Here is a 25164-nt window from a genome sequence, read left to right as displayed (position 1 = left end):
TCCTGTATTCTTATCAAGACTTTACGGCCAGGCACGGTGGCTCATGCCTGTAATCCCAGCTCTTGGGAGGCCAAAGTGGGTGGATCACTGGAAGTCAGGAATTTGAGACCACCCTGGCCAACATGGCAAAACCCCGTCTCTACTAAAAATACAAAAAAAAAAAACTAGCTGGGCATGGTGGCAGGCACCTATAATCCCAGCTACTCAGGAGGCTGAGGCAGGAGAATCGCTTGAACCCAGGAGGTGGAGGGTGCAGTGAGCTGAGATCATTCCACTGCACTCCAGCAGTCTGGTTAACACAGAGACAGACTCTGTCTTAAAAAAAAAAAAAAAGAAAAAAAAAAGATTTATATCTAGGCAGTCATTAAGTACTTGCTGAATTGCCTCATTAGTGAAAGGGAACTTAAAAAAGTAAATATATGCATATAAATTCCTTTTAAAAAGCCAGTGAGTACCTCAACCCAGAAATTCAACTTCTATATATTTATTTGAATGAATTGATATAGAACATATTTTATAGCAATTCAGAGTACTGCTTATAGTTTAAAAAAAAGTCTCAATGTGAAGGAAGAAATTTACTAATATGGTACATTTATACATAAAAGAATGCTAAGAAGTATTTGATAATTATCTGTATTACAGGGCATTTGTAATGTGCCACATGAAAAGAACAGAATATAATACACAGCAGGGTATCACCTTTGAAAAGTTCATATGCATATGTCACAGTATCTGGACATATTTGTATGTATTACAAAGTAAAGAATTAAGTACAAATTGCACATTAAAATGTTTGCAGTGAGTAGTAGTCACAGGATTTGGGTGATTTTGATTGATAGCTTATCTATGCTTTCTAGTTTTATTACAAATGTAATATAAAATTTAAATTTTAATCAAGTAAACAATGTTTAAGGTCCTAAAAAAAGAATTAGAAGACATAGTTCGGCTAGGTGCAGTGGCTCACGCCTGTAATTCCAGCACTTTGGGAGGCCAAGATGGGTGGATCACCTGAGGTCAGGAGTTCGAGACCAGCCTGACCAACATGGTGAAACCCTGTCTCTACTAAAATACAAAAATTAGCCAGGCGTGGTAGCGGGCACCTGTAATCTCAGCTACTTGGGAGGCTGAGGCAGGAGAATCGCTTGAACCCAGGAGGAGGAGGTTGCAGTGAGCCGAGATCGCACCATTATACTCCAGCCTGGGCAACAAGAGTGAAACTGTCTCCAAAAAAAAAAAAAAAAGGCATGGTTCCTATTCTACAGGAATAGGTGGGTGTGATCTACCTCCCCGGCCTCCCACAGTGCTGGAATTACAGACGTGAGCCACTGCGCCCAGCCGCACTATGTCTTCTAATTCTCTGTTTAGGACCTTAAACATTGTTTACTTGATTAAAATGTAAATTTTATGTTATATTACATATTCCACAGGAACCAGCAATCTTCCTGGGAAGTCCACAATTAACACTCATAGGCTAGAAGCCAAAGGGAAATGCACAATTGGGGGGAGCGGTAGGAGGCATTGAGTAGGAAGGTGACAGAGGCGCAGAGAAGGACCATATGCCTTCCCCACCTGACTGCTGGGCCAGAGAGCAGGCCTCACTGATCCTTTTGCCTGTGAGGTAGCTGAATACAGCCTCCACAGGGCTGTTTTTTTGGGTTAAGGAGACTTCCTCTTCAATCTGAGGTGTGGCAGTACAGGATAGCCAGCGGGAGAAAGCTCTTCTTCGCTCCAGAATTTGAATGTATTCACAGGGTTCATTTAGCTGGCTGTCAAGCTCCTTCAGGTGGCCCCATAGGGCTTCACATAGTGTCCATGTCAGGCTCCAGTGCTTCACAACTAAGGCAGGAAGAGAAAAACAATGTTACGAGACAAAGTCTTACAACAACTTCACAGAGGGCATCCTTCTAACTGTGATGTTAACAATACATAAATTAATAGACATCTCAAACAACCACTCAAGCTGATTACCCTGAATCTGTCTCTACCTCACTCAACTTCGTCTTACAATTTCCAGAAGTACACAGTATAAATAAATGCTTGCTCATATCATGTTTCTGTGGTACTTACATAACAAATGTAACCGTTAAACAGGTTCCCCAAGACTAATTATGGCTAGTGTCATCTCAGATGATATCTACTTTGATCAAATTCTGTCTACAAAAATCAATCTACAAAAGCACTGTTTATCATTTAAGCCACTTACAAGTATGCACTGGTAAAATAACTTACACATTTGAAAAGACAATGAGACGATTAAGTAAATACAAAGAACTGAAGGAACATAAACAAATCCCAAAACGTGTGGTACAGGACATTCTAAAACGGCCCATTTTTCAATAAAGGTGATTTGCTAAACAAAATGATTTTTCTACTGTTTGAAATATTAACAAATTAGATAACCTCTTTATCAAAGTATTGATTCAGAAAAACATGGTCATGATAGAGGAGAAAGGTAGTCTTGAGAGAAGCCAGGAAGAGGAATTACAACAAAGCTGTTGAGAAGACCAACAGTACTTGAGCTGCACATGGAAGAATGGATAGGATTTAGAAAAGCAAGAAGGGGCTGGACGCGGTGGCTCACGTCTGTAATCCCAGCACTTTGGGAGGTTGAGGCAGGCAGATCACGAGGTCAAGAGATCCAGACAATCCTGGCCAATATGGTGAAACCCTGTCTCTACTAAGAATACAAAAATTAGCTGGGTGGGGTGGCACGCGCCTGTAGTCCTGGCTACAGTGACAGAGTGAGACTCCGTCTCCAAAAAAAAAAAAGTAAAGCAAAAAGGAATGTATTTCTCTCCCTATGTTCTCTGGATTAGGTAAGAAATGCAATTTTATAAATCCAAGGATTTGACTTGCTACAGTTCTTTGTGGAAGAATTTGTACATTAATGGGTAAAAGAACAAAGTGACAATTTCTTCTTGCCTGGGAATTTGCTTAGTTAAACTCAACCTCAGAAAATGACAAGCACAGGCATTTACCTACTAGACTGGCGTCAGGAAATTCAGCCTCCCATGAACATATGCTACCATCCCTATTATTGGGACATCAAAGATTAGAAACATAGTGTGTACTCACTTTGTGCTTCTGGTAAGTCTCCTGATGCTTCTTTAACCCAATCTGCATAGTCATGAATGACAGCAACTCCCGGATTGGGGACAATGAGAGGACACAGTTCATCCACATGGACAGTGCTGTGTTTTAATTTGAGTTCCAGAGGTGTCTGATATAATTTCATGTCTTCATCTGGCTTTCTTTGTCTCACACTGAGTTTTTCTAAGTGAACTTTGAATGGGGACTCAGTTAGGCTACAAGAGCAAATGAGGAAGAGAATAGAAAATGAACCTGAGACAGAAGCTAGGATTTTCACTTCAACCAAACCACTGTTTCTTTTTATGATTACAAACAGCATGCAAACACTTCACTGTGGTTTTAAAGAAATTTTGTTTCTTAAACTATACTGAACTTATCTGCTATATACTGGGGGAAAAAATCATCTGATCAATGCATTCAGAACACAAAGGCTTCCAAGCCAGGTTATAACAAGCATGAGAATCCTAACAGACTTAGAACTGGCTAAAACTCAAGGGCCAAAAGCTATTGTGGGATACCTATTTCTCAAATTATACTTGGGTATCAAAAGTCATGAGGCTAAGCTTCTAGATACTAAAGAACTGATTCTAAATTACTATGAGCATATAACTAAGCTAGGCTTGTTCCAATTTTTTTTTGAGATGGAGTCTCACACTGTCGCCGAGGCTGGAATGCAGTAGCGTGATCTTGGCTCACTGCAACCTCTGCCTCCTGGGTTCAACGGCGATTCTCCTGCCTCAGCCTCCTGAGTAGCTGGGATTACAAACGTGCACCACCATGCTGGGCTAATTTTTGTAATTTTAGTAGAGATGGGGTTTCACCATGTTGGCCAGGCTGGTCTCGAACTCCTGACCTCAAGTGATCCTCCCGCCTTGGCCTCCCAAAGTGCTGGGATGACAGGCGTGAGCCATCGTACCCGGGCCCTTGATCCAATTTTTAAGATTGATATTAATAACCTTCAAAATTCACAAGATAATGCTTAACCTAGAATAAGTTTAGGATCAATATTCTTAATTGTGAGGTTCAAGAGACATTGTTGTTTTTTTTCTTTCTTTTTTTTTTTTTTTGAGACTGAGTCTCACTCAGTTGCTCAGGCTAGAGTGCAATGGTGCGATCTCGGCTCACTGCAAGCTCCGCCTCCTGGGTTCACGCCATTCTCCTGCCTCAGCCTCCTGAGTAGCTGGGTCTACAGGCGCCCGCCACCATGCCCGGCTAATTTTTTTTGTATTTTTAGTAAAGACGGAGTTTCACCGTGTTAGCCAGGATGGTCTCGATCTCCTGACCTCGTGATCTGCCCATCTTGGCCTCCCAAAGTGCTGGGATTACAGGTGTGAGCCACCGCACCCGGCTGTTGTTTTTTATTTTTTCAAAGTCAACTTTAAAAATGAAGGATAGGCTGGGCAGGGTGGCTTATGCCTGTAATCCCAGCACTTTGGGAGGCCAAGGTAGGACAATCACTTGAGCTCAGGAAACATTAGCTGGGTGTGGTGGCGTGTGCCTGTAATCCCAGTTTATCAGGAGGCTGAGGCAGGAGAAGAGCTTGAGACCAAGAGGCAGAGGTTGCAGCGAGCTGAGATCGTGCCACTGTGCCCCAGCCTGGGAAAGAGTGAAACTCAGTCTCAAAAAAAAAAAAAAATACACACACACACACATACACACAAAGACTATATCTAGAAAGATGACAAAGCAGGGCCCTATCCTCCTGATAATGAATAGTTTTTTTCACCTATCATGTTGCCTTTCTCAAAAAGCATCAAGAAACGTGACTCACGGTTTAACAGCTACTGGATTGGGCAGGAATCCAAACTCCACAGAATCAGCAATCTGATGATTTTCTAGTTTATGAGAGCCATTCAGCTGTTCTCCACTATTAGCAAGAGTCCAGTTCGGGCCCCAACCAACACGAAATGAGCGTCCCATGAATAGGGCCATGTCCATCAAGAGTTTTCCCTTGCCATAGGTGACAGACTTTTCACGAGGGACTAGGCCTAGTTGCCTACGTGTACCCACTGTTTTCAACGGAACCTCAGGGGCTGGGCTGGGCATTGTGAACACAGAAATCAGGGGTGGAGGGACAGACCAAGAGGATGTGAATGGGATATTCATTAAAGATGCTGTTCTGGGAGTACGACATTCTTGCACAGAGGCACTTGGTGAAAGAAAAGCTCCACTTGTAAATTTTGATTGTAGTAACCCACCAACTGAAATGAAGAGGGAATGAAGGGGAGAAAGACTATTACAAAACACAAGCTATTGTTTCTTGAACAGCAACAAAAATCAGTAAGGCTGAAATCATTCAATGTTTTATCAAACTACTTATATCAGATGTGGATGACCAGAAGGAGGCTAAGGCAGATTTTGCAGAAATTACTCTTTGAACTAGGAAATCAAGACAAGATTCTAATGATGATGATGATATCTACAACAATAATAAAAGCAACACCACTATTAATACTATTTAAAAATATGCAGCAAACTCTGTATAAGTCATTTGTATATGTTATTTCATTTCACTCTTCAAAAACTTTTTTTTTTTTTTTTTTTTTGAGACAGAGTCTTGCCCTGTAGCCCAGGCAAGAGTGCAGTGGCATGATCTTGGCTCACTGCAACCTCTGCCTCCTGGGTTCAAGCAATTCTCTGCCTCAGCCTCCCGAGTAGCTGGGATTACAGGCGCCTGCCACCATGCCTGGCTAATTTTTCTGTATTTTTAGTAGAGACGGAGTTTCACCATGTTGGCCAGGCTGGTCTTGAATCCTGACCTCGTGATCCACCTGCATCAGCCTCCTAGAGTGCTGGGATCACAGGCATGAGCCACTGCGCTTGGCCTCAAAAACTTTCAAATGATTAGCATTATTATCATTCCTATTGTATATATGAGAAAACTGAGCTCAGATAAGTGACTTGTCCAAATCTACAAAGTGACAGGACTAGGAGATAAGCCAAGGTAAGTCTGGCACCACTCCTCATGCCCTTATCAGAATCCTAAAGGTAACGATTTCTTAGGACATATAAAAGTAAGATCAAAACTCAAATTCCTATTCTACTCTAAACAATGCTACAGTCAATGAAATAAAAACACACTAGATATCTTACAATTGAACATGTGACCTTCTGAAGGACAGTTCTTTAAAAGAAATTTTTTTTAACATTTAAATTTTTATCTAGCTAGCTAGCTATTATAGGGATGGAGTCTTGCTATGTTGCCCAGGCTGCTCTCCAAATCCTAGCCTCAAGCCATCCTCCTTCCTCAGCCTCCTAAAGTGCTATGATTATAGGCATGAGCCACTGTGCCCGGCTGAAGGACAGTTCTTATTACCAGTGCCTGTTTCCCAATTTTACATGGCTTTTGTCTCAAGCATGGAGTTAAGAGTTATTGAAGTACCAGATTTTCATGTAGTATCCATTATGGAAAAGGTTATTAAGAATGTTTAACTGATACTTTATTGGTTAATATATTTTCTTTCTTTCCTCTATACCAAAGGGAAGTTAAAAATATTTTTAAAGAGCAAAGTTGATAATAAGGGAACTCAAAAGAATTGAAAAATATTTAGTTTTTAAAGCAATATAAACAAATGTCTCTCTGCCAGTTCCTCTGGCTTTCAAAATATGTTGAAACTACATCTGCTTAAGTTCTTTGCTGATATTAAAACTTTATTTCCAATCCCACATAGTTACAAGCCCACTAGAAAAGAGAAAACTTTAAAATCAAATATGTAATCACTTCCCTGGGAATTTTAAAAGGTTTAGTGAAAAGTAGAAATCTGATGTGCTCTGTGCATTACGAGAAGCAATACTTGTCCCTAGAAGACAATAAGACAGTGCTGTAAGGACTGCACAAAACGAGTACAGTACGGGACAACTTGCTGAACTAAGTAATGTTATAAAAATTGGGAAGTCAGAGCTTACTATCTAATCCACATTCATAAGCAAACAAAAACATGAACCTAAACAAAGCACAAATGCTTTTTTTCTCCATACACTTCTGCATCTGCACAAACAGAGGTAATTCTAGTGCTTAAAAACCGGCCACTCCTGCCAGGTGCAATGACGCATACCTGTAATCTCAGCACTTTGGGAGGCTGAGGCAGGATGATCAGTTGAGGCCAGAAGTTTAAGACCAGCCTGGGCAAGATAGCAAGATCCATCTCTATAAACATTTAAAAAAATAATTAGTTGAGTAGTGGTATATGCCTGTAGTCCTAGCTACTCAGGAGGCTGAGACAGGAGGACTGCTTGAGCCCAAGAGTTCAAGGCTGTAGTAAGTGCGACTACATAACTACACTCCAGTCTGTGCAACAGAGAGAGACCCTGTCTCTAAAAACAAAAAACCTGGCTACTCTTAATGAATACTTATGAGTACAATTTCTCTTAGCACCCTTATGTCATAGGTATAGTTGTTTGGCAGATACTTGCTAGAGAAGTCCACTTGGGTTAGAAGAAGAAAAGTAAAAAGCAGGACTTGATGACTGTACAGCTTTCTTGTAAAATAGCATCTTTTATACTGTACCTAGTGAACGAGTTTTCGACGAGTGGGATGCTGAAATGGGGAGTCTGGGAGAACAGATTTCTTGAGAAGTATCGGCTTTGGAAGGCAGGCGACTGAAGCATTGATCCAGTGCCATATCTACATCTTCTTCATCAGTAAGCAATGATGCTTTCATGATCTAAAAAGGCAATATCTATAGAATGAATGTGCTTCCCAGAATCAAAACGCCATACCAAAAAAAAAATGCAGTTTACAACAACCAAAAATATTGTTCCTCCTCAAGGCTGTGTACAGAGCTAGTATATTTGTGTGATGGATGGACCCCATTACACTGTGTGTGCTTTAAAGGCAGAATTCATATAATACTTCTCTTCTTTCTATCTATAGCGACTCACCAGAGCCTGGCACACAGCAGTTGCTATGTTTGCTGATACAATAATTTTAAAGTCAAACATAAGTCAAAGGTGAAACACATAACATGCCAAAAGGCATTGGGATAAAGGGAAGTAAAGACATAGCTTAAAGAAACCTGTGCTACCAGGTACTAAAATTTTTAAATTTTGTGGAGCACATACAGAGTCTTACAAAGTAATATTTTATAGAGAAAAATCAGTACTGACAGCTGTTATATGACTTGCACAAAGTAATAAAGTTACAAAATTGGGATTGGGGCCGGGCTCAGTGGCTCATGCCTATAATCCTAGCAATCTGGAAGGCCAACGCGGGCAGATCACCTGAGGTCAGGAGTTCGAGACCAGACTGACCAACATGGTGAAACCCCTGTCTCTACTAAAAATACAAAAAAAAAAAAAAAAAAAAAAAAAAAAAAAAAAAGTAGCCAGGTGTGGTGGTGGTACACGCCTGTAATCTCACCTACTCAGGAGGTTGGGGCAGGGGAATCACTTGAACCCAGGAGGTGGAGGTTGCAGTGAACCGAGATCACACCACTCCACTCCAGCCTGGGCGACAGAGCAAAGACACTCTGTCTCAAAAACGAAACACAACAAAATTGAGATTGGAACTAGGACTCTGGATTCTAATGCAGTAAAAACCAGAAACCCTATCTACTAGTTCTCAATATAGCCTTATCTCCTTGAATAAGAGAATGAGGCCCAGACATTGGCCATATTCTTGTATTTTTCTTTCCCATTACAGTGAGCACTCAATGATCTTAATAACCAAGGAAGAGACCTGATCCTATGCAATGGAGATAAAATATTAGTTTGGCTTTCTGTCGTAAAAAAGGTGGGTTAGAACTTCACCTGTAAGACATGTGGATTAATTCCCAGTGAAGATGCAATATGTGTTGAGGCAGACACAGGTTCCTGATCCTCAGGCATGCTCTCTTCTAACATGGTATCCAAAACTGGCTCCTGGGTGATATCTACCATGTCACTGTCCAGTTCCACAACCCTCCCTAACTGCTCCACCTCTGGGCTCTGGCTCTGTAGACAGCAGAAAGATCAGGAAAGCAGCATTAAATTACACCAAACAGAAACACACTCTAAATCAGATTTACTTTATTCAGAATATGATATAGCAATTATTAGATTCAGCCCATTCTATGGTGAGGTAAGGTAGCAGATTTGCTAGAGTGATTTAAAATCAATTACCCCAAGATAACCCAGTACTTTGATCCAAATAAGGATTCATGTAGTCACCCCATTCTAATATTATGACCTGGTGTCTGGGACCTAAACCAGCACCCATAGTGAAACAAATGGTGCTCTTCAGAGACAAAGATTATGCTTTACTTGATCTAGCTAGCAACTACAATTTTCTGATTTACACAGGGTCACCTTTTCCTAACACTGCCTTGTAGCCAGAAGCCATTGGAAAAAAAGAACAAAAGGTACAAATATCAAAGTCTCCAGTAACTTTGCTTTTTCTTAAAAACATTAAGAAATAAATTTCTAGTCAACACAATCTTGGGTCTGGAATTTAACTTTTGGGTTACTGAATCCTAAGGTTAGCTGGGCTCTACTTGTGCAGTACCACATAAGATATGAGCACTGTCTACTCTTCCAAAAAACAAAGTAATAATATTAGGAACAATTTTAATCTGGGAAGAATCCCTTTATGTTTAAAAATGTCAAGAGTTATATTTACATTTATTAAGCAGTTTTAAAGACAACTATGCCTAACAGTCTATGATTTAAAAGGGTAAACACTCAAAGCTGAAACACACTGTAAATTAATTGGTACAGTACAAATTCAATTATCTATATCCTAAAATGTTAGCAAATGACTAAGCCAATATTTGAAATATTTTCAAACCAAAAAAAATTCTAGGCCGGGTTTGATGGCTCAAGCTTGTAATCCCAGCACTCTGGGAGGCCAAGGTGGGCAGATCACTTGAGGTCAGGAGTTCAAGACTAGTCTGGCCAACATGGTGGTGAAACCGTCTCTACTAAAAATATAAAAATTAGCTGATGTAGTGGCATGTGCCTGGGATTACAGGCACGTGCCTATAATCCCAGCTACTCGGGAGGCAGTGGAGGTTGTAGTGAGCCAAGATTGGGTCACTGCACTCCAGCCTGGGCAACAGAATGAGACTCTGTCTCAAAAAAAAAAAAAAAAAAAAAAATCCTGAAGGAGGAAAAAGCCCTGGTGATGATACCCAGGGCTCTCACTTAAATTTTAAGAACAGTGGCTGGTCACTGTGGCTCACACCTGTAATCCCAGCACTTTGGGAGACTGAGGTGAGTGGATCACCTGAGTTCAGGAGTTCGAGACCAGCCTGGCCAACATGAAGAAACCCTGTCTCTACTAAAAATACAAAAATTAGCCAGGTGTGGTGGCGTGTGCCTGTACTCCCAGTTACTTAGGAGGCTGAGGCAGGAAAATTGCTTGAACCTGAGAGGTGGAGGCTGCAGTGAGCCGAGACTGTGCCACTGCACTCCAGCCTGGATGAGAGTTAAACTCATCTCAAAAAGAAAAATAAATTAAATAGGCTGGGTGCGGTGGCTCACGCCTGTAGTCCTAGCACTTTGGGAGGCCGAAGTGGGCGGATCAACTGAAGTCAGGAGTTCCACACAAGCCTGGCCAACATGGTGAAACCCCATGGTGAAACCCTGTCTCTACTAAAAATACAAAAATTAGCTGGGTGTGGTGGCACATGCCTGTAATCCCCGCTACTCAAGAGGCTGAGGCAGGAAAATTGCTTGAACCCAGTAGGTGGAGGTTGCAGTGAGCTGAGATCACGCCACTGCACTCCAGCCTGGGCAACAAGGTGAGACTCTGTCTCAAAATATATAAATAAATCAATAAATAAATTTTAAGAACTGTGGGAAAACTTCTACTTCATAAGTATACACACATTTGGCTCAACAGATCGTGAAGGCTTGATAAAATGGTTTATGGCTTACTGTTTTCTGTGTCTAGCACATCAGTAAGTTCAACACTTATTTAGTTATTTCTATTACCTAATGCAGTGCTTGGCACCTGGTAGAGAAAGCAGTAAACTATAAAAAGATAAGAAGGAGAGTGAGTGGGAGGAAAGAAAAAATGGGGAGGGGAAGAGTGGTTCCAATTTACTATACTACTCAACAAAGGAATACTGCTAATAGCAAGAGATGCTTACCTTGAACACTGTTTCAGATAAAATGAGAGGATTTCATTAAATAACCAGATTAGAGACCTAAGGGACTCGTCGTATGTTTACGAAGAATGCTAAGAATCAAGGTTTTATTTATTCTATTCACACAAACAGACTTCAAACCTACAAGATATCACCTAATAAGTAGACAAGGGGGAAGGGAATTACTATGAAACTATGGTTAAGTGCCTAGAATGCCCTATATGTAAATTTTGTTGAAGTATATCTAAGTAATTTCAACATACTCCCCAAAGCTGTCTGTGTACTTATTTTCCTGGATATCTTGGCAGATCAGGTACCCTTTTTAGGCCAGTCCTGAAAGGAAAAGTGTACTTAAAAAAAAAAAAAAAAAAAAAAAAAAAAAGATGGCTCATAAGTAACTGAGGAAAGGGAAGAGAAAGCCTACTGGGAGGTCTATGGAAAAGAAAGGCATGTATAGGGAGAAGCAGCCAAGGAGGACACCATTTTAACTCTCCCTTTCCTACAGTGTAATAATCTCTTGAAGGCAGCATCATATTTATTTCCAAATAATGGCATGGCCCATTACAAATACTAACTACACAGATTATATCTGTAAAATGATTGTCTAAATATATGGAGGGTAAGGTTTCACAACTAAAACCTTCAATGACTTGAGATATCTCAAAAGACTGTTCTTCATTGAAACAAGGCTGCCAATACCTAAAGATATATAGCATTGCTTAATTCAGTAGGAAAAGTAAGATATATCAAGACACCCTCATTCAACAGAGTGAATGACAAGTCCAAGGTCAAATAGATATTTAAATAATTCATACTGTCCTCTCAGGCAAACAGTTTGATCCAATATAACTACTATCGTTGCCTGTCTCAAAAAGAACTAGTTTTCTAACTGTAAAGAATGTTTTCGGCTGGATGTGGTGGCTTATACCTGTAATTCCAGCACTTTGGGAGGCTGAGGCAGATCACTTGAGCCTAGAAGTTCGAGACCAGCATGGGCAACATACTGAGACCCCATCTCCACAAAAAATAATCACTTTTTTCCTTTAAAAAAGTTTAAAACTTAATTTAGGCAGGGCGCTGTGGCTCCCGGCCTATAATCCCAGCACACTGGGAGGCCAAGGCAGGATACTCATTTGGCCAAGAATCCGAGACCAGCCTGGGCAACATAGCAAGATCCTGTCTCTAAAACGATAAATAAATAAATTAGCTGGCATGACAGCATGCACCTGCAGTCCCAGCTACTTGGGAGGTTGAGGTGGGAAGGACTGCTTGAACCCAAGAGTTCAACCAGCCTGAGGAACATAGGAAAACTTTGCCTCAGAAAAAAAAAAAAAAGTCATTAACTTATTTGAATGGATTCACTTAGTGAACAACGCTAAATTCCTGAGCAAGCCAATTAGCCTGCCTTGATGTTACTGAACACAAGTTACACTTCAGTTATAAGGCTGAGGTAAAAACCTACACGTATCTCTACCTGAGTGCCAAAGGCCTGAGGTCTTTCAACATAGTTTTGAAACCTGATTGCACATTTCAACCACCTGGGGAGAAGCATTAAAATATAAATATGCTTGAGCCCCATGCCAAATCTGTGGAATCTAAGTCAAGCTTACCAGGGCACTGATGCAGCCAGCTGGAAATTGGACCCCAGACCAGGATTTTGAAACTAATGTTCTAACCACAGAACAAAATACTCTGCAACTACCTTAATTCATCTGTGTGACTAAGGTTTATCTGCCAACCAACATTTTCTCTAACCTAAAAGGTACAGGAGAGAAGATCACATGAAAATTTAGTTACCTTTATGTTTTCTGGTTGCTTAGACTTACTTGCTTTTTTTTAAGAGCAAAAGCGAGGCTTAAGAACCAACTGGAAACAGGGGACTGACAATATTATATAAAAGGTAATGGAACAAATGTGACCATTAAAGAAAAATACACATCTTCCTAAATACCTAAAGAAACAGGCCTCTCTCCCGCAAGAAAAAAAGAAGCTGAAGTTGTGCAATCAGCCTCTTTAAGGGGTGAGGTGACGGTACGCCGTCATCTTGACACAGAGATGAGAAGACTGCTGTTTCCATTTTACTGAAACGGCACAATTAGTTTCCCCATGCCAAGTAAAATGTAGAGTCTTTGGTGCTAATAACAAACCACTGGCATTTCCCATCAGCCTCACTTGGGTCAGTAAGCAATAAATATGAAAGAATTCTCTAGAGTCCTACATTTCTGCTCCAACATACCAAGCTCAAGGCCTTCGAAAATAATGCAAGTAAACAAAACCTAAAGTCTGGACATCTAAATACCTCTATCCATTTCTCTCATTTCTGCTCTCCCCAACCAAAAGGTCAAAGACCATTTCCACTTCCTCAGACAAAGCTACCTGCCCATTTTAGGCTAGCCGTGGTAACTCACGCCTGTAGTCCTAGCACTTTGGGAGGCCAAGGTGGGAGGACCACTTGAGGCCAGGAGTTCAAGACAACATGAGTTGACGCCAACATGGCAAAATCCCCTCTCTAATAAAAATACAAAAAATTAGATGAGCGTGGCAGTACGCCCCTGTAGTCCCAGCTGCTTGGGAGGCTGAGGAATGAGGCTGCTTGAACCTGGGAGGCAGAGGCCACAGAGAGCCGAGACTGCACCAATGCACTACAGCCTGGGCGACAACCCTTTCTTGAGGAAAAAAAAAAGGAAAAAAAAAAGCTACTTGCCCATTTTAAATCCTTACTACCTCTTTTTGCTAGAACCTTGATCTGAAATTTTTGGGTGCTCAATTTTTCAAAGAGCTCTCACATACACAAGTGTCAATATAGGAGTTTATAGTTATTTTTCTACTACTTCTCTTCCGGCAATTAAAGAACCTAGAAACTACTGATTGTCAACATTACAAACATTTTCCTGTCTGTCCATAAATGAAGCTTTTCTTTTTCAGCTGGGCCAACTGGAAAGAGGTTATCTTTAAGATCTTACATATTACTTTTATTACAGAAAATAAGGCCATCTGACTCTTTCCCTCAGAAATATATATATATATAATAAATATATATAAGATTATAAAAAATTAGGAAAGAAGGAGATGATACAAAGCATATGACAGACAAAATGAATATGGATAACTGGAAAATCAAGTCTATTTATAGCATTTCATTTGTCAATGGAGATTTCTTAGGGGCATTCTAAATGCTACAAAGATTATAAACATAAAAGTCAATATATTTCCATTTTCCCACATTTATCATACCCTCCCCTCACCCTGTACGCGCAAACATGTATATACACACATTCTCCAGAAATGCCTCCTAAGAGATTATTTAATAAATTATAAAAACCACACATTTCAGCAGCCATAAGAATTATAGCATGGAAAATACCAAAAGTCTAGCTTTCAGCAGCTGAGAGGTAGAGGATGCTTTACAAAGAAATCCCATATCAATGATACAAGTAATTGCGATAAACAATGTAGGCCCTGATCTCCCCAAGCCAAATAATTCATTTACATTCCAAAACTATTTTTCATAAAGATTATGTACTATTAAAATACAAATATCAAGGTTACCCGAAGTATAAGCAAACAATTTTAAAAAAATGGAGATTAAAAACCCTTTCAGAAAGCTAATTTAACTTTTAAAAAACCATGGAGGTAAAGAAAAAGATTAAACTGCACATCAGGTAGTCAATAAAGGCAGAATTCACTGTGCATGAACCCACATGAGCAAATCTTAAGTTAATCACTGAGCGGAGAATTCAGCAAGTCCAAATGAGAGAGAACAAAGGGTTTAAAAATGACAATCTGTAGAGGAATAATCCAAACAGCAAGAGAATTCTTTAAATCTCTCCAGTAAAAAGACAGATGCCTGCATGACCTCACACCCTCCCTTGTACTTGTTTCAACGTGATTGCCAATGTTTGTACTCTTCAAAGTTCCAAGGGTCATAAAACAGCTTTGTATTAGCTGAATGACTTGCTTTCAACTTCGGTATCACGGATTCCATTCAAATTCACTGTCCTTTTTTCTCTACCTGAGGTGGAGGTGCAGGTTTGCCATTAAGAGCCATCTGCAAGGGGGTAGTCTGGCCTGCAGGAGGCAAAGGAGCAGTCTTCAACTTCTTTGTACTAGTTTTAGATGGATGCTCCTCCTCCTCTTCATCAGAATCCTGAAGGCCATACTTAGAAAAATGGGAGACCTAAGGAAGAGAAGAACCCCACAAAACAACTTAAACATTATGCTTTCCCAATACCTTCCTTTGCAATCTTGCAGCATTACCTTAAGAAAAAAGAAAGAAAAGGAGAGAAATATCAAAGTATTTAAAGCAAAATATATCACCTATCACACTTTTATCTAAGATTTAGAAGACGTTTGATGTATGCTCTAGTTGCTCATACTAGTAAATTAATAAAGATTACATAATATACATTAAAATGTCATTTAAACTGTAATCATTAATATAGGAAACTTAATCCAAAGACTTGTTTTTATTTTCACAGACATATATTGCCTGTTATCCTCTATCTACCCAAGGGCCTTTAACAAGTTAAATAATTCAACCAGCCTAGAATGGGAGGAAATCATTGGATTAAACTATTAAAGGAGAGTCAACCTCTTCATCTCCAAAAATCTTTAAAAGTAAGCATGACAATTACATAGGAAGAGTTGATCCAATAGACAACTGCCTGATGAATTGCTGAAGTCCCTAATGATGACAAACATTAGAAAAACTACACCTTAGAAATGTATTTATAAATCCTCATAGGAGTCGGGTAGAGGACTTGAATCACGAGCCCTTAGAGTTTGTAAGAACTCATTACTGCTGGATTTTAACTAGGTTTGTAGTTTGGAGTGAATCATAATGTATCTGTACATCTCTTTCCGAATTTCTAAAAATAAAGAGAATTTGGCTGGGTGTAGTGGCTTACACCTGTAATCACAGTACTTTTGGGAGGCAAAGGAGGGAAGACTGCTTGACCCCAGGAGATGGTGACCAGCCTGGTCAACACTGAGAAATCCCATCTTTACAAACATTTTAAAAAGTAGCCAGGCATGGTAGTGCATGCCTGTAATCCCAGCTACTTGGGAGGCGGAGGCAGAAGGATTGCTTGAGCCCAGGAGTTTGAGGCTGCAGGGAGCTATGATCCCACCATTGTACTCCAGCCTGAGCAACAGGGCAAGACCCCCATCAATCAATCAATAGAATTTAGGAAAGAATCCCTTCCAACATAAACGTTTTGTGACTCCAAATATAGTTTATAAAAGTCCGAACCGGGTTAAATGACTATACCTTAAACACCCAAGAACCAGTTTCAGGCCGGTATTCTTTGAATTGAGCTCCCTGTTTCCTTGAAACTGCTTCCAATCTTCCTTCATAGTTGATATCAGCAAGGCGATCTGGGCTCTTTATTAAACAACGAGATGTTTTATCTGTTGGCCAAACTCCATCCAATGTAACTTCAGCCTTCCTGTAAAACATAACCAATTAAAGTAAAAACGCTTCATATGTAAAACCAGAAAGCCAGCTAACACATAAATAGTGAATAACGGTAACTATGTTGCCTTGGAATTATTCTGCATGTGTCATAAACTTGAGTTTTGCCCCATAAGCTTAAGAGCAAGGAGTCACTCCTACATTGACAACTCAGTATCTGGTTCTAGAGTCAGACTGCATTTATTTAAATTACCACGGTACATCAATTATTTCCAATCTAATCTTCACACTTAAGCTAGGAATCACTAACTTATTTAAGTTACAGTCCAGTGGTACGAACCAAGTCTTATGCAGGTCTTAAAGGGCTACTGTACTAAATAGTAATAAAAAACAGCTACTACCCATTTACTAAAAACAAATGCTTGGAAAATGAAGTATCAGGAATATCGGTGTGAAGATGACTACAAGAGTGGTAGTGTACCACTTCTAATATTAATACCAGAGTTCAAGTGTTGTATCCTATTCATTTTGTATGCCTTACACCTAAACACAGTGACTACTAGGATGTAATAGGTAGATGCTGCTCTCCATTTCCTGCTTCCCAGAGCCCCTGGCAAATACCACTCTACTTTGTTTCTATAAAGTTGACTTATCCCAGATATATCACAACATAGTACTTGTCTTTTTGTGACTGGCTTACTTCACTTAGCATGTCCTCAAGGTTCATCCATGTTGTAGCATATAACAGAATTTTCTTCCTGAGGCTAACATATATTTTTTAATTTTTAAAATAAAAAATATGGAATGCTTCATGAATGTGTGTTATCCTTGTTAGGGGCCATACTAATCTTCTCTGTAGGCTGAATAGTGTTTTATTGCATGTATATACCACATTTTGTTTACCCATTCACTTATCAATGAACATTTGGGTGACTTTTACCTACTGGCTGTTGTGAATAGTGTTGCTATGAATATGGGTATACAAATGCTTGAGATCCTGCTTTCAATTTTGTATATATACCCAGAAGTGGAGCTGCTGGATCAGACAGCAATTCTATTTTTAACTCTTCCGGGAACCACCATACTGTCTTCCATAGTGGCTGCACTGTTATACATTCCCACCAATGGTGCACAAAGGTTCCAATTTCTCCACATCGGCAGACACATGGCATTTGCTTCTTATTAGACTGAGTCTCGCTCTGTCACCCATGCTGGAGTGCAGTGGCACATTCTTAGCTCACTGCAACCTCTGCCTACCGGGTTCAAGTGAGTCTCGTACCTCAGCCTCCCAAGTAGCGGAGAGTACAGGCGCCTGCCACAACACCTGGCTAATTTTTGTACTTTTAGTAGAGACGGGGTTTTGCCATGTTGGCCAGACTGGGCTCAAGCTATCCATCCGCCTAGACCTCCCAAAGTGTTGGGATTATAGGCGTGAGCCACCGCGCCCGGCCATTTTTTTTTTTTCTAGTAACCATCCTAATGGGTATGGTATCTCATTGTGGTTTGATTTGCATTTCTCTAATGATTAGTGATGTTGGGCATCTTTTCATGTACTCCTTGGTCATTTGTATATCTTTGGAGAAATGTTGATTCAAGTCCTTTGCCAATATTTTCTTCTTTTTTGTTTTGAGAGAGAGGGTCTCCCTCTCCTGCTCAGGCAGGACAGAAGTGGTATGATCACAGCTCACTGTAACCTCTGTTCGAGACCAGCCTGGCCAACATGGTGAAACTCCTGAGTTCAGCTGAACCTCCTGCCTCAGCCTCCTGAGCAGCTAGGACTACAGGTGTGTACAACCATGCCTGACTACTTAAAAATTTTTTTTTGTAGATACAGGGTCTTCCTATTTTCTTGAACTCCTGGCCTCAAGCAATCCTCACTTCTCTGCCTCCCAAAGTGCTGGGATTACAGGCATAAGCCACTGCACCCATCTTCTTTGCTCATTTTTTAAATGGGTTATTATTTTTGTTGTTGCTATTGAATTGCAGGAATCTTTATATTCTGGCTATGAACCCCTTATCAAATATGATTGGCATATATTTTCTCCTATTCTTATAGGTTGCCTTTTCACTTGTCTTTTGCTGTGCAGAAGGTTTTCAGTTTGATATAGTGTCATTTGTCTATTTTTGCTTTTGTTACTTATACTTTTTGATGTTATATCTGAGAAATCATTGCCAAAACCAATGTTATGAAGCTTTTCCTCTGTGTTTTCTTCTAAGAGTTGTACATTTTTGGATCTCATGCTTAGGTATTTTATCCATTTTGGGTTAATCTTTGTAAGTGGTGTAACTTCACTCTTTTGTATGCGGATATCCAGTTTGCCAGCATCCTTTGTTGAAGAGACTGTCCTTTCCCGATCAAATAATTTCTTCTTTTTTTTAAGTTTTTTTATGTGTGCCCCACACCACCCTGCCCCCAAGTAATTTTTATACCTTACTGAAAATCATTTAAGGCTGGGCGTGGTGGTTTACACCTATAATCCCAACACTTTGGGAGGCCAAGGCAGGCCAAAAACTTCACCTCAGGAGTTTGAGACCGGCTGGGCAGGCAACAAGGCAAAACCTCATCTCTACAAAAAATACAAAAATTAGCCGGGCGTGGTAGTGCATCTCTGTGGTCCCAGCTATTCAGGAGGCTAAGGCAGGAGAATTGCTTGAACCTGGGGGCAGAGGTTGCAGAGAGTCATGATCACACCACTGCACTCAAGCCTGGGCAACACAGCAAGACTCTGTCTCGAAAATCATTTGACTATATAGATGAAGTTTTATTTCTGGGCTCTCTATTACATTCCATTGGTATTTATGTCTATATGCCACTACCATACTGTTTTGATTATTATAGATTTATAATAAGTTTTGAAATTCCGACATGTGAGACCTCCAAATTGTTCTTTTTTGAGAGTGTTTGGCTATTTGGAGATTTCTGAAATTCTATATGGATTTTTCTATTTCTATAAATCATGCCACTGGGATTTTGATAGGGACTGCATTAAATTTATGCTTCACTGTGGGCAGTATTGACATTTTAACAATATTAAGTTATTTTCTTTGACATGTGGTCTCGCTTTGTCACACAGGCTGGAATGCAGTGGTGTAATCTGCAACCTCCACCTCCCAGGTTCAAGCCATTCTCTAGCCTCAGCCTCCTGAGTAGCTGGATTACAGGTATGCGCCACCACGTCTGGCGAATCTTTGTATTTTTAGTAGAGGTGGGGTTTCACCATGTTGGCCAGACTCACTTGTCTCAACTCTTGACCTCAAGTGATCTGCCCACCTAGGCCTCCCGAAGTGCTGGGATTACAGGCATGAGCCACTGCACCTAGCTGAACAATATGAAGTTTTCTAACTCATGAGTATGGTCTGTCTTCCATTTTTGTGTCTGGTGTACTTTCTTTCAACAATGTTTTGCAGTTTTGTATAAACAAGTCATTTACCTCTTTGGTTAAGTTTGTGTGTATTTTATTCTTTTTGATGCTACTATATATATGAAATGTTTTCTTAATTTCTTTTTGTTGTTAGTGTATAGCAGTGCAACTGATTTTTCCATGTTGATTCTGTATCCTGTAACTTTGTTGAATTTGTTTTTAACAGTAAGTTTTTATGTGTGGCATCTTTAAGGATTTCTACATAAGATGTCATCAAAGAACAGAGATAATTTTACTTCTTTTCAAAACCGTATTAACTTTTATTTTTCTTGCCTAATTGCTCTGACCAGGACTTGCAGTAGTATATTTGGGAAAAGCGGCAAAAGCAGGCATCCTTGTGTTGACTTGTCTCAAAGGAAAAGCCTTCTGTATTTCAACATTATGATATTAGCTGTGGGCTTTTCATACATAGCCTTTATTAATGTTGAGGTAGTTTCCTTCTATCCCTACTTTGTTAAGTGCCTTTTTGTTGTTGTTGTTGAGTGCCTTTATTATGAAAGAGTGTTGGATTTTGGTAAATATTTCTTCTGTATTATGATGATGATGTGGTGTATTCCTTTATCTTGTTGGTATGTTTCACTGACTTTTGTATGTTGAGCCATCCATGCATTCCAGAATAAATCTTTTGGCCATGATGTGTAATCCTTTTAATATGCTGTTAAATTCTGCTTCCTAGGGCTCTGTGGATGACTTTTTCATCGATATACTCATCAAGTGGTCTGTAGTTTTCTTTCCTTGCAGTGTCTTTGGTTACTGAATAAAGTAATGCTTGCCTCATAGAATGAGTGTGGAAGTATTCCCTTCTCTTCAATTTTTTGGAAGAGTCTGAGTAGGACTGGTGTTATTTCTTTAAATGCTTAGTAGAATTCACCAATGAGGACATCTGATTCTAGGTTTTTCTTTTTTTGACAAGTTTGTGATTACTGAGTCAATCTCTTTACTAATTATTGGCCAGGCACGGTGGCTCATGCTTGTAATCCCAGCACTTGTGGAGGGCGAAGTGGGCAGATCACCTGAGGTCAGGAGTTCAAGACCAGCCGGGTCAACATGGCAAAACCCTGTCTCTACTAAAAATACAAAAATTAGCTGTGCATGGTGGCGGGCACCTATAATCCCAGCTACTCTGGAGGCTGAGGCAGGAGAATCGCTTGAACCCAGGGGGCAGAGGTTGCAGTGAGCTGAGACTATACCACTGCACTCCAGCTTGGGCAAAAGAGTGAAACTTTGTCTCAAAAGAAGAAAGAAAGAAGAGAAAGGGAAAAGAAGGGGAAGGGGAAAGGAAAGGATCGATCGATCTGCTCAGATTTTCTATTTCTTCCTGATTCAGGGTTGGTAGGTTATAAAGATAAATGATTTTAACTATAGCTCTTTCACTTGACTAAAGAGATATTAGAAGCTAGGATCTCACACTAAAATAGAGAGTTAAGTATAGCCACAGCAGAAACAGGAATAAAGCAAAATACTATTAAAAAGAGTTTTTGAAATTAGCAGTAGGACCCAATAAAATCAGGGAGGCTGGGCACCGTGGCTCACACCTGTAATCCCAGCACTTTGGGAGGCCGAGGTGGGAGGATCACTTGAAGTCAGGAACTCAAGACCAGCCTGGCCAACATGGTGAAACCCTGTCTCTACTAAAAATACAAAAATTAGCCAGGCATGGTGGCGGGCACCTACAATCCCAGCTACTTGGGAGGCTGAGGCAGGAGAATCGCTTGAACCTGGGAGTCGGAGGTTGCAGTGAACTGACATCATTCTACTGCACTCCAGCCTGGGCAACAAGAGCAAAACTCCATCTCAAAAAAAAAATAATAATAATAGTAAAATGAAATGAAATGAAATAAAATAGAATCCAAGGAATGTAAAAAAAATAAAATCAGGGAAAAGGAGTTCAAAATCACAGTATAGCATTTCTTTGCCATTTATACTTTTAAATCAAAGTAGAGACAACAAATGTACTCTATAGTAAGGAAAGCAAGCTACAGAAGCATACATCTAAACACATTTATGTTTACAGAAAAAAAAAAATTGTGATTTAGCTGATAATTTTCTGTATGTACATAAACTCTTACCTATTTAGCCCTTCACCCACAGGTGGTTTTTGGTTATCATCTAAGTAGACAATTACTTCTTTCCTTCGGATATGCACAATATCATCCAAATTTAGATTTGTCAAATTCACATCTCCTTCAAAATAGATTGAACCATAACCTATAAATCAGAGCAAACAGTTAAAAATTCATTCTGTATGAAGGCAAATACCTACTTTACAACTATAGTGATTAAACAATCACAAGGAGAAAGCAGTTTTAAGTATTAGTATTTTAAATCATTCAGCAATTCCTAGACTGGTAAGAATGGGGACTTAGGGAGTAACTTCAATTACACTGTTATTTGATTTAAAATCTACATTTTTCTTTTCTTTTCTTTTCTTTTTTTTTTTTTTTTTGGGCAAGGTCTTGTTCTGTTGACCAGACTGAAGGTCCTGGCTTACTGCAGCCTGAACCTCCTAAACTGAAACAATCCTCCCACCTCAGCCTCCCAAGTAGCTGAGACTACAAGCACGTATCACCAGGCCTGGCTAATTTTCTTTACTTTTTGGTAAAGGTGAGGTCTCACTATGTTGCCCAGGCTGTTCTAGAACTCCTGAGCTCAAGTGATCCTCTCACCTCAGCCTCCCAAAGCACTAGAATTACAGGTGTGAGTCACTGCGACAGGTCTAACATCTGCATTTTTATAAAACTTCCATTAGCCTCAAAACAACCTTCTTAAATCTCTTCCCATTTATCTATAATGCCGCTATATAAACAAACCTTCGCACTTGGCCTGGCATATGGGTCAAAATGCCGGAGCTCTTTTTAATACAATATAGCACAGTGGCATTTCCCACAAGAAAATTTTCAGTAATAACTTAATAACATGAAGTTCATGCTAAGTGTTACACATCTCTTGCCTATTATTCAATTTTCTCAGTAGTTCTTGGTATTCCAGTATTTTCTTTAATTACAGAAAATTAAAATGACCCAAATAGTTACTAGCACCAAAAAGGTATACCTAAGCCCAAAGAACATTATATGGTTCTGTGTTTCTCAGGAGGCTGAGGCAGGAGAAATGCTTGAGCCCAGGAGTTGAGATCTGCCAGGCAATGTAGCAAGACCCCATCTCAACAGAAAAAATAAAATAAATACAAATAAAAAAATTTACATGGTTCCAGTCTTTCTTGTTTTGTTACTTATCAGTCAAAGTATCTAAGATTCAGGCCAAGGTGGGCCCAAATGTAGGAAAATAAAGATTCAGCTATCAAAAGCTTCCCCTAATTACAAAAATAAGGTGCAACTCTCTGGCTTAATCACTAAGTGCTAAACTCACACTTACCTTTCCGACCAATAGTGAAGTCAGAGACAATGCACTCTCCTTTTTCATTGGTAATTTTAGCAAGGTCATCCATAGATGGAATAGTATAGTAACCAACCTTAGTGAGAATAATACCTGTGACAAAAAAAAAAAAAAAAAAAAAAAACAGAAAAAAAAACCCTGAAATAATCAGCAACTAAATCATCATATAAAGAGAAAATATATCAGAATGAAGAATTTTCCAAACTACTTTTCTACCAAACATGATTCCTAGGAGAAGGGGTGTGCGGGTGTGAGAGAGAGAGAGAGAGAGAGAGTGTGTGTGTGTGTGTGTGAAAAGCTTCATGGTCAAATAGGTTTGAAGAACATACATATGATACATCAAAGAGTCTAAAACTTACAGTAAATAGCCTTTTAAACTCTGCTTAACCTCATGTTTTTCCAGATTTAACCACAGAACCTTATTTTCAAAGGATACCCATTAACATCCCGGACTATAAAAGGCATCCCATAAAATACTCTGAGAAAAGCTTAATCAGCTTTTTATTTTATTTTACACACAAGGATACCAAAACCTACAGTGGAAATAACTTGCGTTGTTTTATATTGTAATTTAACAATAGAAGTAGATACAAAACTCCAAACCCAATTCTTCTTGTTTCATTGCCTGTTTCCCATAGACCTCTTTTATCTTTCAAATTTACACTCCCAAATAGAACGCTAAAAGAAAGATGAAAAATCCAGCCAGGCAAGGTGGCTCACACCTGTAATCCAAGGACTTTGGGAGGCCAGGGTGAGTAGATCACTTGAGGCCAAGAGTCCAAGACAAGCCTGGCTAACATGATGAAAATCCATTATCTACCAAAAATACAAAAATTAGCTGGGCATGGTGGCGGGTGCTTGTAATCCCAGCTACTCGGGAGGTTGAGGAAGGAGAATCGCTTGAACCTGGGAGGCAGAGGATGCAGTGAGCTGAGATCACACCACTGCACTCCAGCCTGGGCAACAAAGAGCAAAACTCTGAAGGAAGGGAGGGAGGAAAGGAGGGAGGGAGGAAGGAAGAAAGGAAGAAAGAAAGAAAAAAATTAAAATAGAAAAAAAAATACCAAAATAAAAAAAGCAGAGCGCTGAAAAACTCAAGGAAAGTAGTGTAACACTGGTGTGCTTGCTTGCTCTATTCACTCCTTGTCCTACTTGTAGTTAGATATAAGGCTAACTTGCCCTCTGAGAGAAAAGTATTTCAGGCCAACATCAGACCAAACTCCAGCCTCCAGCAGCACCCACTTGTATACTTGCTTCTTGGGAAGGGAACTCTAAATTGGGTGGCAGCAAACAAGGTAAATGAAAAAACTAGAACTAATATAAAACTTCCTATTAAAAAGATATATAGTAGCATAATAAATTCATGTAGATATACATACACAAATACAGATTAAGCACCTGGAATTCTTTTTTTTTTTTTTTTTTTTTTTTTAGGAGACAGGATCTTGCTCTGTCGACCCAGGCTGGAGTTCAGTGGCATAATCATAGCTCACTGCAACCTTGAATCTTGGGTTCAAGCGATCCTCCCACCTCAGCTTCTGTAGTAGCTGTGACTACAGGTACATGCCACCACACCTGGCTAATTACTTTTAAGTTTATTGTGGATATCAGGTCTTGCTATGTTGCCCAGACTGATTTCAAACTTCTGGGTTCAAACGATCCTCCCACCTAAGCCTGCCAAAGTGCTGAGCAACCACACCCAGGCTACCTGGGATTCTTACTGTCAAAGTAAAAGTTCTTTCCTTATGATACTAAGTGACCAAATAGATATATAATGGCA

At 39.7% G+C, this 25164-nt stretch overlaps 1 protein-coding gene and 1 non-coding gene across 18 annotated transcripts in view; both read right to left on the bottom strand.

Annotated features, from left to right (window-relative positions):
- The window catches only part of NUP98 (nucleoporin 98 and 96 precursor), a 118815-nt gene that overhangs the window by 22758 nt on the left and 70893 nt on the right, over nt 1-25164 (bottom strand). For 14 of the 17 annotated variants that reach the window (XM_054525948.2, XM_054525952.2, XM_054525951.2 and 11 more), the window contains 9 exons: nt 23364-23477; nt 22061-22199; nt 16426-16603; nt 15169-15333; nt 8839-9021; nt 7598-7754; nt 4862-5291; nt 3076-3305; nt 1570-1836 (listed from right to left, as the gene is read on the bottom strand). In XM_054525948.2, the coding sequence (XP_054381923.1) occupies nt 1570-1836; nt 3076-3305; nt 4862-5291; nt 7598-7754; nt 8839-9021; nt 15169-15333; nt 16426-16603; nt 22061-22199; nt 23364-23477 (1863 nt within the window). Of the gene's footprint in view, nt 1-1569; nt 1837-3075; nt 3306-4861; nt 5292-7597; nt 7755-8838; nt 9022-14442; nt 15334-16425; nt 16604-22060; nt 22200-23363; nt 23478-25164 lie in introns of those variants that run through there. The other 3 variants (XM_063728164.1, XM_063728165.1, XM_024254759.3) reach the window with 1 other exon arrangement.
- On the bottom strand, nt 17363-17464 carry LOC112135595 (U6 spliceosomal RNA). Its single transcript, XR_002916857.1, has one exon. It is a non-coding gene; the product is annotated as a U6 spliceosomal RNA (small nuclear RNA).

Source organism: Pongo abelii, chromosome 9, assembly GCF_028885655.2.
Source record: "Pongo abelii isolate AG06213 chromosome 9, NHGRI_mPonAbe1-v2.0_pri, whole genome shotgun sequence".
NCBI lineage: Eukaryota > Metazoa > Chordata > Mammalia > Primates > Hominidae > Pongo > Pongo abelii.
This window is presented reverse-complemented; position numbering and strand designations above follow the sequence as displayed.